The 16,132-nt window shown below is 61.6% G+C and overlaps 1 protein-coding gene across 3 annotated transcripts in view; it reads left to right on the top strand.

Annotated features, from left to right (window-relative positions):
* ASAP2 (ArfGAP with SH3 domain, ankyrin repeat and PH domain 2) overlaps nt 1-16,132 on the top strand; it is a 114,852-nt gene that overhangs the window by 51,200 nt on the left and 47,520 nt on the right. For all 3 annotated transcript variants that reach the window (XM_045844495.1, XM_045844494.1, XM_045844493.1), the window contains exons 3-5: nt 3,895-4,040; nt 13,304-13,378; nt 14,797-14,846. In XM_045844495.1, coding sequence (XP_045700451.1) covers nt 3,895-4,040; nt 13,304-13,378; nt 14,797-14,846 — 271 coding nt within the window. The remainder of the gene's footprint in view (nt 1-3,894; nt 4,041-13,303; nt 13,379-14,796; nt 14,847-16,132) is intronic.

Below are 16,132 nucleotides of genomic sequence, written 5' to 3'. Positions count from 1 at the left end.
GTCAACGTGCCTTGCCCAAGACATCACTGACCACTTGTGTCTTTGTGTCCCCGTGTCCCCCTCCAACGGTACAGTCACACCCTGTCGCCAGGCTGGAACTAAGGAGTGACGTGCTGGAGATGGAGGTGAGGTGGTCGCACACTGGCTGTAGGTCCCCACCCATCCCCAGGCAGCCCTGGGGTGGTGGCTGGCTTCCCTGCCGTGCTGTGGCCTGTTGAGTGGGAGTCAAGGGCCGCTCTTGTTCTCTTTGGGTCCAGTGGGTTTTGCTTGAACTGCGTGCACCAAATCTTCTCCTGGGGAGGGTGGTCTCTCACTCCTCCCCGCCCCCGAGTGGCTGGGGCGACAGCCTGACTTCTGTGCAGTGAGGTGTGGCTCAAGGGACGGCTGCGGGGTTGGAATGGGGAAGAGACAGGGTCTCATCTCGGGTCTCGGTGACTCCGATTTCCGTTTCCCGAGTCCCCTCCCACATCAAAGATCCTTGGGGCCGGATCGTTAATACGAGTTAAAGATAAGTCTGAGTGAGGGGGAGGTGGCAGAGCGAGCTCCTTTTGGAAGAACAGCTTTCAGGAGTCTGCAAATAAAAGCTGATCGCCCTGGTTTGGGTTCTTTCCAGAAACTCTATTCCCAAGCTATTTATTTTCGGTTCCTATTTTAAATTTGTTTTTGGCAAAAGAAAAATAAAGGCACTTGACTACTTTCTGTTCTCGGGTAGGAAACTCTCACACTCGGGGTGACCCGGAGTGGCCGGCCAGTAGCCAGCGGACGTGTGTTTCAGCTGCTCTGGCCGTGGGCTCCCCGCAGGCTGGTGGGTGCCCCGGGGAGACGCCGGGCTGTGGGCTTTCCGGGGAAGTGCAGGTGTGTGTGTTGGCAAGGAGAGAAATTTGCGTTCAGACCTCAACTGGATCAACACGAAGAGGTGTCCCGATGGCCCACGCTGGGGCAGCTCGAGCGTCGGACAACGACGACCTCAGTAGATGAAAACCCTTTATAAACACGGGGGATCAGCATGACCCATGAGACAGTGGGTGAGGGTGAGGATGATAATAATGAGGCAAAAACTGATGGATCGCCGTCAGCATTGCTGGCATCATTCCTTTATTTTGAAGACTTATGAGGGAAAGAATCTTTTTTTTTTTTTCCAGACGTGGCCTACCCGAGGGGGGAGGGAGGCCCAGAAGGAGGGATGGGGGGAAATCCGTCCGTCCGTCCGTACTGGGTGCTGGGATGTGAGGCGCTGCTGTTCCCCCTCCGCGCCAGGTTGGCCGGCTGCCCGGGAAGGCCGGCAGGTTCCTCCCCCGCAGGTGGCCAGAGGGCGGGGAGGCGGCCTGCGCCGGAGCAGAGGGTGGGTCCGGTCCCTGCCCCACCTCGTACGCGCCGGGAGACCTCAGGAAAATCACATTACCGCTCCGAGCTCCGAGCTCCTGTTTTTCAAGAGATGGTGTGGGGGGGCAGTAATCATGCCTCAGAGGTATCCAGGGTAAACTGAACAAAAGGCTCAAGGCCACCTAATCGTCAGACGAAAAGCAGGTTCCCTCCCTGCCCTCGGGTGTCCCAGTAGAGTGTCCCCGAGGGTCCATGGCCACCGTGGCCTCCGCATGTCCGCCTCTCGCCCCTGCCGGAGTGGCGTCACCAGACGTCTGCTGGTGGCTGCGGCTCCCTCTGAAACCGCACTGGAACTGCCCACATCTCAACCACCCGTTGTGAAATCATTAGAACGGCGTGTGGTCGGAAAGGACTGTCCTGCACGGCTGACCACAGGCTCTGGACGGAAGAGTCTTGCACAACAGGCGGTGGGGCTGGTCCGCCTCTGAAGTGGAGCTTGGAAGCCCCGCGCGCACAGGCCCTGGGCTGTTGGCGAGGCCAGCTGCTCTCGGGGCTGAGACGCAGGGGGGCCGTGTAGCGGGGCAGGGGGAGAGGGGGCTGCGGGGCCAGACACACCCGGGTCGGAGCCCGCTGGACACGCTCCGGCCCTGCTTCCTGGCTCAAGTCACGTGCTGTCTTTGGGGCCCCGTCTCCTGTGGGGGGTATGAGACAGAAGACGTGTCCTAGAAAGCTGGTGTACGTGCCTAAGAAGCCTGTCTGGTCCGAGGAGGTGACATCTGGCAGCTGCGGACTCTTATCAGTGCGCTCGGGTGTGTGCTGAGCGTGGCCGAACTCTCACCCTCGCTCCGGGTCGCACCTTCACCTTGTGAGCGTCTCCCCGCGGCCTTCAGCCCTCGTGGGGCTGAGGTGGAGCCCCAGCGAGAGGGGGTGACTCAGCACGTTCCCCGGGAGGCGGGGGGCTGGAACCCCACTCTCGGCGGGCTCTCCCTGCTCTGCCCGCACCCCCTGTGTGAGTGTCTGCCCGCCCGGTGGCCAAGCGTCATCTCAGAGATGCAGGTCTTTTTCTGGAGTGTCCAAAAAACCCAAAAAAAACAGTAAAGGAAAGGGGCTTGAACAGTGAAATCCATTGTCTCTTGTATTTGTTAGATCCACTTAGGAATCCCCTAAGACATGTCAATGCCACTGGAGGTCAAGGGCAGGGCGCCTCCCCAGTGGGATGGGTGGTGACGGCGGTCGCAGGTCAGAGGGATCCGGCTCCGGGCAAGGGCCGCACCCCCCACCGCCCCACCCCGAAAACAAACATTCCCCTCCTCGGCCCCAGTGGTCAGGCCCGGCCCAGGCACTGCTGCGGCTGACAGTGGCTTTATTACCCTGGGGAAGCTGGTAGAGTTCATGTGCAAGTTCATGCTGCGTGTCCGCCGGCCCCGCCGCGCCTGTGAAGTGGTCATGTTTCATTTCTAACTGAGAGGATGACAAAGCGGACGTCGGGTGTCCGTGCCAAGGGAAGCTGTTTCCGTGCAGGCTGGCTGGCCTCGTTGAGAGCGCCCACCCAGAAGGGGGGGCGTTCTCTGTCCGACCGCGTCACGGCACCAGCACGGCCTGTGCCCCCTGCCCCCACCCGTCTCCGGCCGGAGGTCTGGGACGGGACCCGGGGTCCAGTCGGACGAAGACCCACGCCGGTGTCCACGGCCCGCAGGAGCCGGGAACCACGGAGCTGCAGACCGCACGTCCAGGCCCCCGCTCTGCCAGGCGCTCCGCTGGGGGCTCATGGCAGTGAGACGCCGTCAGATGGGTTTGCCCTTTGCGTCCCGACCGCGGGTGGGCTGACCTTCAGTTCAGGCCCGGAGACAGATGAGTGCAGCCCAGCCCCCGTCCTCTCTCCGTACCGGGGAACGCACGTACCAGGCCATCCCAGTGGGACGGGCCAAGTGCAAGGGCGGGAAGACACCCAGCCGGGCACCCAGCAGCGGGGGAGCTGTGGAAGGCTTCCTGGGGGACGGACGAGTCTGTGGGATGCACAGGAGCCAGGGAGGGCGGGGCCTGGAGCCAGGGAGGGCGGGGCCTGGAGCCAGGGAGGGCGGGGCCTGGGACAGAAGATGCACCCACCTGCCTTGGCTGCCCTGGCCCCGGCTCCGAGGACCGGGGCTCTGCCTGTGTCGGGAGGAGGCGCAGTGGCCAGAGTCGAGAGTCTCACGCTAGACACGAGCCGCCCTCTCTCCCCGAGGCGACTGGGCAGGGGGCTTTTGTCACCATGCAGGAGGAGCTCTCGGAGATGGGAGGGCATCGGGGCGGCCCCGGCAGACTCGTCCGGATGAGCTGCAGGCTTGGGGGCTCCCTCCTCCCCTTCCGCTTGTCATGCTCGGGCTCGGGGACCCATGGCCAGCACAGCGCACTGTCGTCACGACAGCAAAGTCACTTCTGCGCCTGGCTCACGTGGACCTTCCTCAGATCTGCATTCTGCTCATGTGTCCAGTTTCCTTCGCGGCTGAGAAGCGGCCGGCGGGGCGGGGCAGGGCGGGGCGGGGCGGGGCATGCCCAGTGCACTGACCGCGTCTCGCGTTGCCCCCGCAGCTCACGTGGAGAACGAGGAGCAGTACACCCAGGCGCTGGAGAAGTTCGGCGGCAACTGCGTGTGCAGGGACGACCCGGACCTGGGGAGCGCCTTCCTCAAGTTCTCGGTGTTCACCAAGGAGCTGACGGCGCTCTTCAAGAACCTGGTGAGTGTCCTCCTGCGCCCGCCGCCCCCCGGGCCGCGTGGGGAGCCCTGCGCCCCTTCGGTGGGCAAGGTGGTCCAGAGAGGGCCTTCAGGGTTTGTTCGCTAAGCCAGGAATGGGTTTCCCGGCTCATGGGGTCCCGAGCATTCCCCGTACACGTTAGGTCAGTTTGGAATCCACTTTATTTTTATTTATTTTTTTATTATTATTTTTAAAGTGTTCTTTTTTTTAAAGATTTTATTTATTTATTTTTAGAGAGGGAAGGGAGGGAGAAAGAGAGAGAGAGAGAAACATCCATGTGCGGTTGCTGGGGGCCGTGGCCTGCAACCCAGGCATGTGCCCTGACTGGGAATCGAACCTGCGATGCTTTGGTTCACAGCCCGCGCGCAACCCACTGAGCTACGCCAGCCAGGGCTGGAATCCATTTTAGAATGGGGGCACTGAACGAGTCTTTGAAAGCTCTGGGTGGCATTCCCACCAGGCACAGCTGTGGGACGAAATGGGTGAATGTGTTCGTGTTTTCAGAGGCCCCTGACTTCCCTTTTTAACAGGTTTTAAACGGGGTAGCCTAGTCTGTTCCTGGTCATTGTGGTCGGGGCTTGAGCCTAAAATATTGAATAAACGTGTTTCAGACCTGTCTCACACAGCAAGGTAACCTGCAGTCAGAGCTCGGAAATTACCGCGGACATTTTAAAGCCCTTTCTTCTCCCAAATGTGGAGCCTGAAAAAAAGGCCTCACTTTGAAGGGAGCGTGGAAGCAGGGAGCTGTGCTTCTGGCCCGCGGGGGTGCCTGGGAAAAGCGAGGTGAATGGAGTTCTTTCCGGAGCCCGGCAGCCCCCAGCCGCCCCCGCCCCCGCCCCCGCCCCCGCGGTGGGAACAGAATTCTGAAGAAGCGGGCGGCCTGCGAGGGCGTCTGGGACCGCCGGGTCATTTCTTCCACCCGGGGAATGTCCACTGGGGCCGTCCCCGCATCCCCTTCCTGTTTTTCTCCCCCAGCTCCTCCCAGAGGTCACGGGCGACCAGACCGGGTGTTGAGCTCAGGGAGGCTTCCCTGTAGGTCGCAGACCACAAACAGCGTCTTTCTCATCGCTCTTGTCCGCGGGCTCATAACAAGTGAGAAAACAGGTCCTTGTTCTTGAAGCGGCCGGCGGTGGTGGAGGGTGTGCCAGCCCGGCCTTGGCAGGGCCGGTGCCAGGGGACCCGCACAGGGGCTAGTGACAGGCAGGGGGACCCCGTCCTCCCGGCTCTCCGGCCCTCTCCCTGTCTCTCCACGCGTGAAGTGTCCCAGTTGGACATGGTAAACATAAGAAGTTGTTGCTGTGCTTAAGGATTGTTTTTTTTAACTTGGTTTAATTTGAGATCTCGTGGGTCTTCTCTCAAGTCTGTCACCTGCGTAGCCCGGCCCCAAATGGACCGCCAGCGTGCTCACTGAGCGGCAGAGCCCCTTCCGGCCCCACTACCTGGACACGGACAGGCGTGCTGACCTCGCCGCTGACTCAGACTGGGGCCTTTTTTTTTCTCTTTGAACCGGAGAATCCAAACGGTCCCAGGGAGAGCGCGGTCGATGCTGACGTGGGGGTCTTCTCGTGACGGCATCAGCCTGGCCCCCCAGCCCCGGGCAGGCACCTCGGAGCAGCTCCTCAGCACCCCCCCCGCCCCCAACATGAGCACATAGCCCCCAGAGCTATGCAGACCAAAGTAAACAAACAAGGAAGGAAGCGGAGGCACGGAAAGAACAGAAGAGAACTTCTGAAGACCCCGTGTTTGATTCCTCAGGGACATCAGAGTGGACACTGCATCTGAAAGAGGAGGGGGAGTCCATCAGAGGAAGAAAACATCAAAGGAAAATCCCGGGGGAAGGGCTGGAGTAGGAGTCGCCTCTCAAAACACAGACTGAAAAGACGAAAAAACAGGAATGGATAAAAGACTAAACGAGGGTGAACTCCAGGTTCAGCATCCCGCCGACAGGCATTTCAGAGAGAGAAGAACAGAGGGGCTTTGTGGGCGCCGCAGAGCCGAGGAAGTTCCGCACGCTGAAGGATTCGCGCGTGTCCGGCACACAGAGGGAGAGGACCCGTCCCCCGGCCTCTCCGTGTGAAGCGGCCGAAGACCCTGAACGCTTCCCGGAAGCACGCGGGATTAGGAACGGCAATGGCCTTGGACTTCTCAGCGGTACCTCGGGGAACGGGAAGGTCCGGAGCAGGCCCCGACACGCCGGGGACCCGAGTCCCACCCTGGCGGTGGCACCCAGCTGGCTGGGCTCCAGGGCCAGAGGCCCGCCCCTGCACTCCCGCACGCCACCTCTCGGCAACCCCCAGAGGGTGTGTGTTGGCAAAGGGAAGGGGGAAGGTGAGGAAGGGAAAGATGGGTGAGTCAGCAGGTAGCACCCGGCCGCAGGAAGCAGGGAAAGGGGTCCCAGGAGGAGGCACTGGAGGGCCCAGTGGGGTGACACGCAGGAGGCCAGCCTGCCCCCCACCCCAAGACACCGTCTGCATTCAGCGGACCCCACCGTGGGTCTTCTCAGCTGTCAAATGGCCGGTGCCTCTGGGGGCACGCTGGAGTCCCTGCAGCCAGCGGCTTAGGGGTGCCGCCACTCCGTGGATGCCCTGTGGGAAGCGCTGGCCTGGCCTGGCCTGGCCTGGGGCGTGCTGGCGCGGTCAGTGCTCCTGGCAGCTCTCCGGGTGTGTGACCTTCCTCTCACCTTCATCTCACTTACTAGCCAGGGACCAAGTGGGGAGTCCAATCTGGGTTTTAACCCTCTCAGCCCCTGCCCTTCCCACCGTGGCGCTCAAACTCCGGGAGGGAAAGGACCGAGCAGGAGGGGCGGTCAGTGAGCGGGACGGTGCAGCGGACGGGCCACGGGCACCCCGCCGGCTGGGCCTTCCTTAGAGCAAGGACGAGAAGACCGTGCCCGCCTCGCAGGGCCACCTGAGGCCACCCACCGTCGAGGTCAGAGGAGTAAAAGTGGAAGGTTTTTTGTAAGTTAAAGCCCAGCCCACCGGTGACACGTCAGTGTCTGTTATGAAAGGCTCGTCAGTTGAAGTCCATGTGCTTTACTCTGGTTTCGCTTTCACTTCGTGGAGTTAGGGCTGTCCGACCCTGCTTCCTGGCGAAGATCGGGGGCGGGGGGAGAAAGACAGAGACAGAGAGAGGGGCAGAGAGAAACGGGGGCGGGGGGGGGGACAGAGAGAGACACACACACCCGGGGAGAGAGACAGAGACAGAAAGACAGGGGCCAAGTGGTGGCTTCTATGAAGCTGTTGCTGAGACTGAGCTGATTATAGGAGAATTCTCCTTTTTTGGTATTTTGTATACCGTTCTTACTCCTATTTTTGGTCACATCTCTCCTGTCTCTCATTTTTAAAACCTTGGGTTGGCTCTTCCCTGGGCGTTTAGAAAAACCTGGCCGCTCCACACGGCTCAGAGCCTCGTGCCTACCCCTCGTCGGGAGGAATAACAATCACCTCCCACCTGCTTCGGCGTGGAAGCATGTTTGTACAGCAGTCGGAGCACCTCCCAAGAGAGGCCAGCTCGCTGCACGGTGAGGCTCTGTTACCAGCGGGCGGGACGCCGTGCACCCTCAGAAAGTCTGCGGATTTCCCCGCAGCCGTGCGGGATGGGGGAGGAAACGGGCGTTCCCGAGATGTGACGCGCGTGTTAAACCGATTACAGAGTCAGCCCGGAGTCTTAGGTTCCGTTCCTCCCGGCAGATGGCTGTGAGAATGCTGGGAAGGTTTTTTTTTTTCCCAAAGGGCACATCTGTACCGAGAAGCGCCTTTTTAATGAATGAGTGGCTGCCTGGAAGGACTCGTTTCCGACTGGGCGGTTGCAGGTCTGTAGCCTCCGGCTGCGGCTGCAGAGGCTCCGCGGGGGAATGGGTCCTCCGGGCTGCAGAGCCCGCTCTGGCCGCTGACCGCCGGGCCCGCGGACGCTGAGGCCAGGGTGGACGCCCAGTGTGAGTCCGGGGAGCAGCTGGCCAAGGGGTATCACGTCTGACACTCAGCCAGAACGTGGAGCGTGGAAGTTCCACCAACCAGCGTGCACGTGTCATGCTTTGTGTTCCCCCCCTCCACAAGTGGTTGGAGCTGGAGGACTTGGTAGGCAGAGTCGAGAGCTGGGGAGGGTCTGTGGGGGCACGAGGGGTCGAGTGCGGCTTTGCCCAGGTGCCGTGCGCAGGGCCCAGCCGAGAGGCCCCCCCCGGCCGCACCGGCCCCAGGGGTAACTGAGTTCCTCCCATAAATCACAAACACGTCACTACTCATCAGCGGAGGCTGGGGCTGCCCGGGCACCAGGGACGTGCACTCATCTCTTGGCCGTGGCTTTCATCCCTCTGGGCCGGGATGGATGGTCCAGCCTGCGGCTGCCTGGGCCGCCCCAACACTCGCGGTCCCGGAAGGACTCAGAGCCGGTCCTGGAGCTGCAGGGCTCCCTGGCCGGGGCGGGGCATCCGGGCCCCAGGGCACCCGCTCTCTGGCGCGGGCAGATGAGCCGCCGTTTCCGGGGCGCTCCCCGGAGTGAGCCGGCGGGTGCTAAGGAGCCGTCAACGCAGAGGGCGGGCAGGCGACTACTGCCCAGGGGCGTGGAAGCCTTACGAATCAGTCTGTTGGTGGGGATTCCGTGTACGTTTGGAACAGTTCCTTTAAAAAAAAAAACACGGCATTATTGAGGTATATTTTACATGTCTTAAAGTTTACCCGTTTCAAGGGTGCCCGTCGGCCATTTCTAGTAACTTGACCAAGTGGTGCAGCCTCGTCGTGGGTCAGTTTGGGGACGTTTCCCTCCCCCCAGGAAGGCCCCTCGCGTCTGCTCCCATTTGACCCCCCTTTTCCGCCCTCAGTCCCAGGTGACCACACGTCTACGCTCTGTCTCTTTGGTAATGGCTTAGCTAACTATTTGCTGACTAGAGAAGTCACAGTCTCCTATTTTAGGTCATTTAAGGGACCCCCCGGAAAGGAAAGCAGCCTGGAATGACGGCCAGCGTCCCCCCAGCTGGTCCGGCGGCCGGAGCTCTCTGTCCCCCGCGCCGCTGGCCGCCGTGTCCGCAGACCCGTGCCTGTCCACGCTGCTCCCCGCGGCCCCCCCCCCCGCCCGGAAGGAACCCCCTCCACCCCGTCTCGCAAGACAGAACTCTCCCCGTCTCTTCACGGTCTTTCTCACAGAACCCCCGATCGGGCAAGAGTTCCCTGGCCTCCAGACGGAAAGTAGTTTTCTCTTCTGGGAAATTCCGCGGCGATTTATTTATGGCTCCGGAGTTTTCACGAGGCCATTTGCTCACTGAGACGTGCGCTCTGTCTCCCCGGCTGAACCCTGAGCCCCGGAAGACGGAGGTCCTCCTTCGTCTTCGTCCCCTGATCCCTCTGTCTGTCCTCGGCCTCCTCTCCCGCCACTCCCGGGGGGCCCACGTGTCTCCCGAGGACCGTTCATCACGGCCGTAACGGCTGTTTGATGCCGTGTCACTGCGGGGCGGGGGCCCTGTCACCGGCGCCCGGAATGACCGTGAGCTGGCGAGTGTGGGTGGGTCACCGTAGGTCTTCCGTCTCGTCCATCGTAACGTTTCACTGCAGACACCCAAGCCGAGTGTGAGTCTTCTCACCCCGATGCCTGTTATCAGCACCTTAGTGCTTACCTGAATCAGACGACAGAGTCTCAAAGTAGATGTGAGAACCAAATTGTGATTGACGGTCTTTGCTCCTGCTGTAGAGAAGCTTGATTTCCTGGCTCATTCACCCGCGTGCTCCTGCTTACTCACACCCCTGTTAAAAACCTACTGGACTGCTTCCTAGGGTTACGATGGTTTTAAATCCTCACCCGAGGATGTATTTATTGATGGGGGGGTGGGTAGTGGAAACAGGCATCGGCGTGAGAGAGAAACATCGGTTGCCTCCCACACGTGCACTGACAGGGAGAGGGTCGAACCTGCAACCTCGGTATGTGCCGTGGCTGGGGATCAAATCTGCAGCCCTTGGGTGCGTGAGGCGATGCTCTGACCAATTGAGCCACCCGGCCAGGGCCTGGAACTACGAGTTTTCATCCCAAAGCACCTGGCTCTTTTTTCCTGCCGACCCACCCTGAACTGGGTGGTCCTGAGCCGTTGGCTCAGGCTCCCACCCCGAGCAGCTGGGACCCCCCTTCAGCTGGTTGCACGCCCCTTGGTTGCACGTGGCTCGTCCAAGATGGCGCCGCATCGGCTCCTCTCCGGGGCGAGTTCACGACCCAGCCTGCCTGCGCCCCTGCCTCCGGCCACGGCTGCCCTTCCTCCCCGAGCCCAGGCCGGCCCCCCTCACCGCTCAAAGCCAGAGTCATGGCTTCTTTCTCCAACGAGCCGTTGGTATCGGCGCAGAGTAGAAGGTGCTGCATGTGGTCCTGGACCTTTTGTTCGGCTCTTGGTGTGTCTGTGTTTACCCTTCCTCTGAGGTGACAAGCGTCCGTCTTGGTTGTCATGGTAGCGGTTTGTCGCCATCTACAAAACAGGCGCTCGGTGGACACGAGGCGAGTGACCTAACAAGACACCGCGCGTGTTTGCTGTGTGTCTCGGGGTTCAGAGGTGTCGGTGTCCTCGAAGCCCTCCAGCTTGTCGCCCTGTACTGGATGCTCAGCTCAGAAAAGTATTTCAGTGTACTGATTCGCCCACCAGTGCTCGTGCAGCGTCTGCCCTGGGCCAGGCCCTGTGCGCGGTGCTCCGGAGGATGCAGGAGCTGACGCCCCCTCTGGGGTGCGTGGTGTGGGGCAGGTAACACCAATGCCGGTAAGAGCCCACCACGGGCCTTAAAAGGCTTTTCAAAAAGGAAGTGCTGGAGGACTGGGGGAGGGAGGGGCCGCTTCCTGCCGGGAGGTCGGACCTTCGTGGAGGAGGTGGCCTCCCAGTCGGTCCCGATGGGTGGGAGGTTCTGAACAGCGGGGACTCGGGGGAGACCGCAGGGGAACAGAACAACTCCAGCGCAAGCGCAGACTCGGGTGGGCCAGGACAACAGCAGAGCTCCGCCGGACCGATGCGCAGACCGGAGGTGGCAGACGAGGCTGGGGTGCCAGTGTCTCCCGGGCAGGACGCGTTTCGTCTTTGTGGGGGACACGAGGCTGGGCCAGTCTGGCAGCACTGCCAAGGAGCGGCTGGGGCTGGCTGAGAGGGCGTGGTGGCCGGAGCAGGGAGGTGTGGCCTCAGTGCAGACCAGGAGCTGTGAGAGCCAGCCGAGGGACCTAGGGATGGGAGGTGGAGGCTGGGGGGAGCGAGTGTGGGGAGGAGCAGAGGAAAGGTGACTCCCAGGGAGGGCCCAGGAGGCTGGGTGGGTGCGGGAGGGCCCCAACAGGCGTCCTGCAGGCTGAGGGAACTGGGACGAGATGGGGGTGGAGCTGCGGCCCGCACGTGTGTTTACGGCCACCCCGGTCCACCGTGGGACCCCGAGTGGGCTCGTCACCCGAGGTTACGCACCGGCACAGCCACTTCCTCGTCACCGTTAGTCGTCCACATGACCTCGCCTTCAGTTCAACTTTCTGGAATCTAAAAAATTTAACCCTCGGGCGGGTCCTGGCAAGTCCCGGCTGGTGACCTGGCACCTTGGAGCGATGCCGGGTGCGTGACGGGTGCTGAGCTGGCGGAGCAGGACAGAAGTGGCCCCCGAAAAGGCGTCTCTGAAATGAGTCACTAGCGACCACGCGCTTGGCAGGGCTGGCAGCCGGCTCAGGTGCCATCGGGTGGACCTCCCTGGCGCTTTTCAAGCCAACGTCTTTCTCCGTTTTGACACTCGATACCCTGAATAGCACACCGAAGTCAGCCTCCACATTGCCTAAAAAACCGTGCCTATATTTAGCCCTCCTATTCCAGGTAATTATACTAAAAAGAAAGTTTTTCCGTGTTGGCTGCAAGAATGGATGCGTGAGGTTCCAGAGTTCTCGGTCCTCCTCCTCTCGGAGGCCTGTGACCCGGGTGTGTGGGACCCACAGGGACCCACGGGCCACAGGCTGGCAGTTGTGTCGACGTACAGGGCTGGTGGCACCTGGGGGCTCGAGAAAGTAGATCCCGGCTCATTTTCTCGGTCCCCCTGACCGAGTCGAAGTTTGTGTCCTTTGGGTGACTGGAATTTGCCGGCGGGGCGGCCTTGCTCCCTCTGGGTGTCCTCAGAGAGTGTGTCAGGAGGGGTGGGTGCCGCTCCATGTAGCCCGTGGTGACAGCCTGTTAGGCCACCAGTCTCTTGCCTTCTTGCTTCAAGGAGAAGAACAGGGGCCTGGAGACCTCTCGCCCGTCTTGCCTCTACGTGTCTCCTTTCCCTAGAAACACACCCAGCTGCACGCTCGCACATGCACACACAACATGCACACACAGGTTTGTGCACGCACACACATGCACACACACCTGCACACGACATGCACATGCACACACACACACCTGCACACACAGGTTCATGCACACACACCTGCACACGACATGCACACACACACACCTGCACACACAGGTTCATGCACACACGCACACACACCTGCCCACGACATGCACACACACGTTCGTGCATGCACACGCACGCACACACACCTGCACACACAGGTTCGTGCACACACACGCACGCACACACACCTGCACACGACATGCACACACGTTCGTGCATGCACACGCACGCACACACGCTCATAGGACACAGAAGCCCCTCAGTTTGTTTTCCTTCCAGTTTTCTCGGCCGGGAAATCGGGGCCTGGGGGCCGAGGGCCGAGTGAAGTGCCGGGGCCATGAGTGAGACAGGAAGTCGTGGTTCCTCCTTTTCCAGTGCCCTGCGGCGGTTCTCACGGCGATCGTTGGGAAATGTTTTTTATTTCTTTTTTTTTTTTAAAGATTTTATTTATTATTTATTTTAGAGGGGAAGGGAAAGAGAGAGAGAAGAGAAACATCATTGTGTGGCTGCCTCTCGAGCGCCCCCTGCTGGGGACCTGGCCCACAACCCAGGCGTGTGCCCTGACTGGGAATTGAACCGGGGACCCTCCAGTTCACAGGCCGGTGCTCAGTCCACTGGGCCACACCAATTGGGGTGGGAAATGTGTTTTCCTTGTTGGGATGGCCACCGTTTTCCCCCCGAGAGCTCACTAACAGAAAGTCAGCGTGGGAACCAGTGTGGAGACCTGCCCCTGGTGTGTGTGCATTGGTGAGAGTGGCAGTGACGGCCCCTCCCACTCTGCTGGCGGGTCTGCAGCGGGGGCCGCTCTCCCCGGGGGCCTCCGACACCCTGCCGTGCTGACGCAGGGGAAGGGAAGTCGAGCATAATCCTTTCTGGTTTGTTTTCCAGATTCAGAACATGAACAACATCATCTCCTTCCCCCTGGACAGTCTGCTGAAGGGGGACCTGAAAGGAGTCAAAGGGGTAGGACATGCCCCCCTTCCCCGGGGTGGGGGGACCGGGGTTCCAGACGCACAGTCACGGGCCCGGTGGGACAATGGCCGTGGGGTCCCATCCCGCCCCGGCACCACCCTTCCGCCCTCGCCGGGGTGACCTGTGGCCTTTCTGGGCGTCCTGTGGGGGCTCTGAACATGCAAGGGGGCGGAGGACCTGTGGGGAAGGAACCTTTGAGCGGTTTTGGGGCTCCAGTCTGGTTTTCCAGCCAGCGTGTCACTGGCTGAGCCCTGGGGACGGGACGCCCTGCGCTAAGGAGGCCCGAGCTGTCCTCCCGAGGACGCCCGCGGTCGAGGGAGGGCGGCGCGTCCACACGGAGCTGCCGTGCGGGTGAGGGAGTGAGGAGCGGGCGGGGCCCCGGTGGCGTGTGGGCGCCAGCAGCTGAGCACCGAGCTGCTTCTGCACAAGCGGACCTGCCCCGGCTCTTCGAGGGCCCAGTGCTTTGCTGGGGTCTCACAGGGCCCCTCTGGAGGAAGCCCAGCGTGGCTGGCCTCAGGGACACCTCTGCGGACGGAGCCCAGGGAGCTGCTGGGCAGGGAGGCGGGGCCGCCGAGCTGGTTGGACACCAGGAGTCTTCCTGCTGCCCTCCTGGGGCCCCGCTGGGGCCCGAGAACACCTGATGCCGAGGGTGGGGGTAAGGCCTGCGGGGGGGCGGGCAGGGCCGGCTCCTGGAGGGCCTCAGAGGCCAGGCTGCGGCACCGGGTCCTTGTCCTAAGGCCAACGAAGAGCCCCCCAAAAGAAGATCCCCGCCCCATCACAAGGGTTCTGTCTTCCCAACCAACCCTAACTGTGTGACAGAGTTGCTGGCAGCTCAGTGCGTTTTCAGGCCAGACTGGCTCCGAGAGCGTGGGGTCCCCAGTCCCAGGCACGAGTGTGGCCTCGGGAGACCTTGGGAGGTGAACGGCTTGTGTGTTGCTGGGGGCCCCCTCGGGCTTCCCTGTGCTGGGGAGATAGATCCCTGCATCGATGGGAAAGGTCAGAGAGACGGCAGAAACATGCAGGCTCAGTGTGGCGTCTCCCTGGGTTTAGCCGCAGAGCAAGTGACCCTCAGCGGTGGGGGGGGTGTGGGGGAGGCGAGGCGAGTCACCACTTTCTATGTCTTGAGCGACAGGCACCTCAGACGGTTCTCTCCCCCCTTTCCCCGTGTGCACTCGGTCCTTGAAAATGAAATGTTTAAAAAGAAAGAAGGAAGGGAATGCCACCGCCAGTCACGTTCAAAGCCCGGGCTCCGAGGTTTTTGTTTTTCGTGGGATCACAGACGCCATTTGTGATAAAAACCTACGCGCCACCCCCCCCCCCACCCCCAGATGGGCCCAGGGATAGGGGCCTCTCGCCCGGAGCAGTTGGTTAGCGACCGGCCTGTGTAACCTGTGCCCCTCCCCCCGCAGGATCTGAAGAAGCCTTTCGACAAAGCCTGGAAGGACTACGAAACCAAAATGTGAGTGTTTCTGTTCCAGAGAGCGAACACAGGTCATTTGAGATTTCCTTTGAAATTGGGCTTTGGCTGCTTTCAGGTGCTCGTCTGTAAGTGAACCCTGACCCAGGAACCCTGACCCAGAATTCGCCTGAAACTGTGTGGCTGTGGCGTGTTACGTAGCGAGCGAGATGCTTTTGTACCTGGCGTCTGAATTGCGTGATGCGCTAACCTCTGTAAACAGGTTTTTTCCTTGTCCCTTTTAATTGTGTCAGAATGGCTACAGAATGTCATTTTCAGGGAAGTTCATTGGAGGAAGTCGAGCGGTTTTTCTTGGTATTGCGTTCCCTTTTCTCCCCGTTCTCTCTGTTGGCGAGAGCAGCACATTTTGGGGGCCCTGCCCGTCCCCTCTGCTGGTCTGTGACAGAGCCACGCTTAGTGCGTGGTGTCCGTGGTGTCCACACTTCCCTGCAGGGCCTGTGGCTTTAGAAGGGTGGGGGGCAGCGATGGCGGGGCACCTCCCCGGCAGCCCCACGTGATTGCTCCACCGGCCGGGCGCGCGGGGGAGACAGACGTAGCGTGGGTCAGCAGAGGCCGTTGCCGTAGGATGGCTTCGGGCGGCGGTCGCTGCGCCCATCACCGCGTCCCAGTCCCGCGGCGGACGGGGCTGCGCTGGCCCGGACTGGGCCAGAGGCGGCGGGGAGCGGCTTCCGTCAGTTCGAATACCAGCTGAGGAACCGGGGCTGCTTTCAGATGCCTCGAGTTTGCCGTGTGGTTGCCGTGTGCTGGAGCCAGGGCCTCCCACGTGAAGCCCTCCGGGAGGGCAGGGGACGCGAGGAAGAAAGACGTGCCAGATGCAGCCACAAGCACCCAGCTGGTTTGGTTTGTCGTGTTGTTCCACCAGCCTCGGTAAAACATGCGGCAGTGAAGGGTTGCAGAGCTCAGACCTAGGAACACCGAGCCCCAGATACTCAGTCCCTCTGTGGAACTCCGTAACTCCCCCGCCCCACCGCCCCCCGAGCTGCCTGGGTCCCCGCGGTCTGGTTTCGTGCCCGGCACGCACTCGTCTAGAAGCACCGAGGGAGAGCTGACCGGAGAACGCGGGAGGCTCCCGGCCTGCCCCCTGGGTGGCCCGTGAGCACCCCTCCCGCACACCCCACTCCAGTCCGGTGGTCGGGGGAAGGGTCGCCATTCCTGCCTCAGCCGGGAGGCCGAGGCTCGGCGGGCGCAGCTCCTGCCCGAGCTACTGGGGCAGGAAGGGGCTTCTGAAGAGGGTCCCTGGGAGTCTCCTGTTCCAAAAGGGGGCTGAG

Source organism: Phyllostomus hastatus, unplaced genomic scaffold (assembly GCF_019186645.2).
Source record: "Phyllostomus hastatus isolate PE091 unplaced genomic scaffold, TTU_PhHast_1.1 phas_contig_402, whole genome shotgun sequence".
NCBI classification, from domain to species: Eukaryota; Metazoa; Chordata; class Mammalia; order Chiroptera; family Phyllostomidae; genus Phyllostomus; species Phyllostomus hastatus.
Note: the sequence above shows the minus strand (reverse complement) of the source record. Positions and strands in the feature narration are given on the sequence as shown.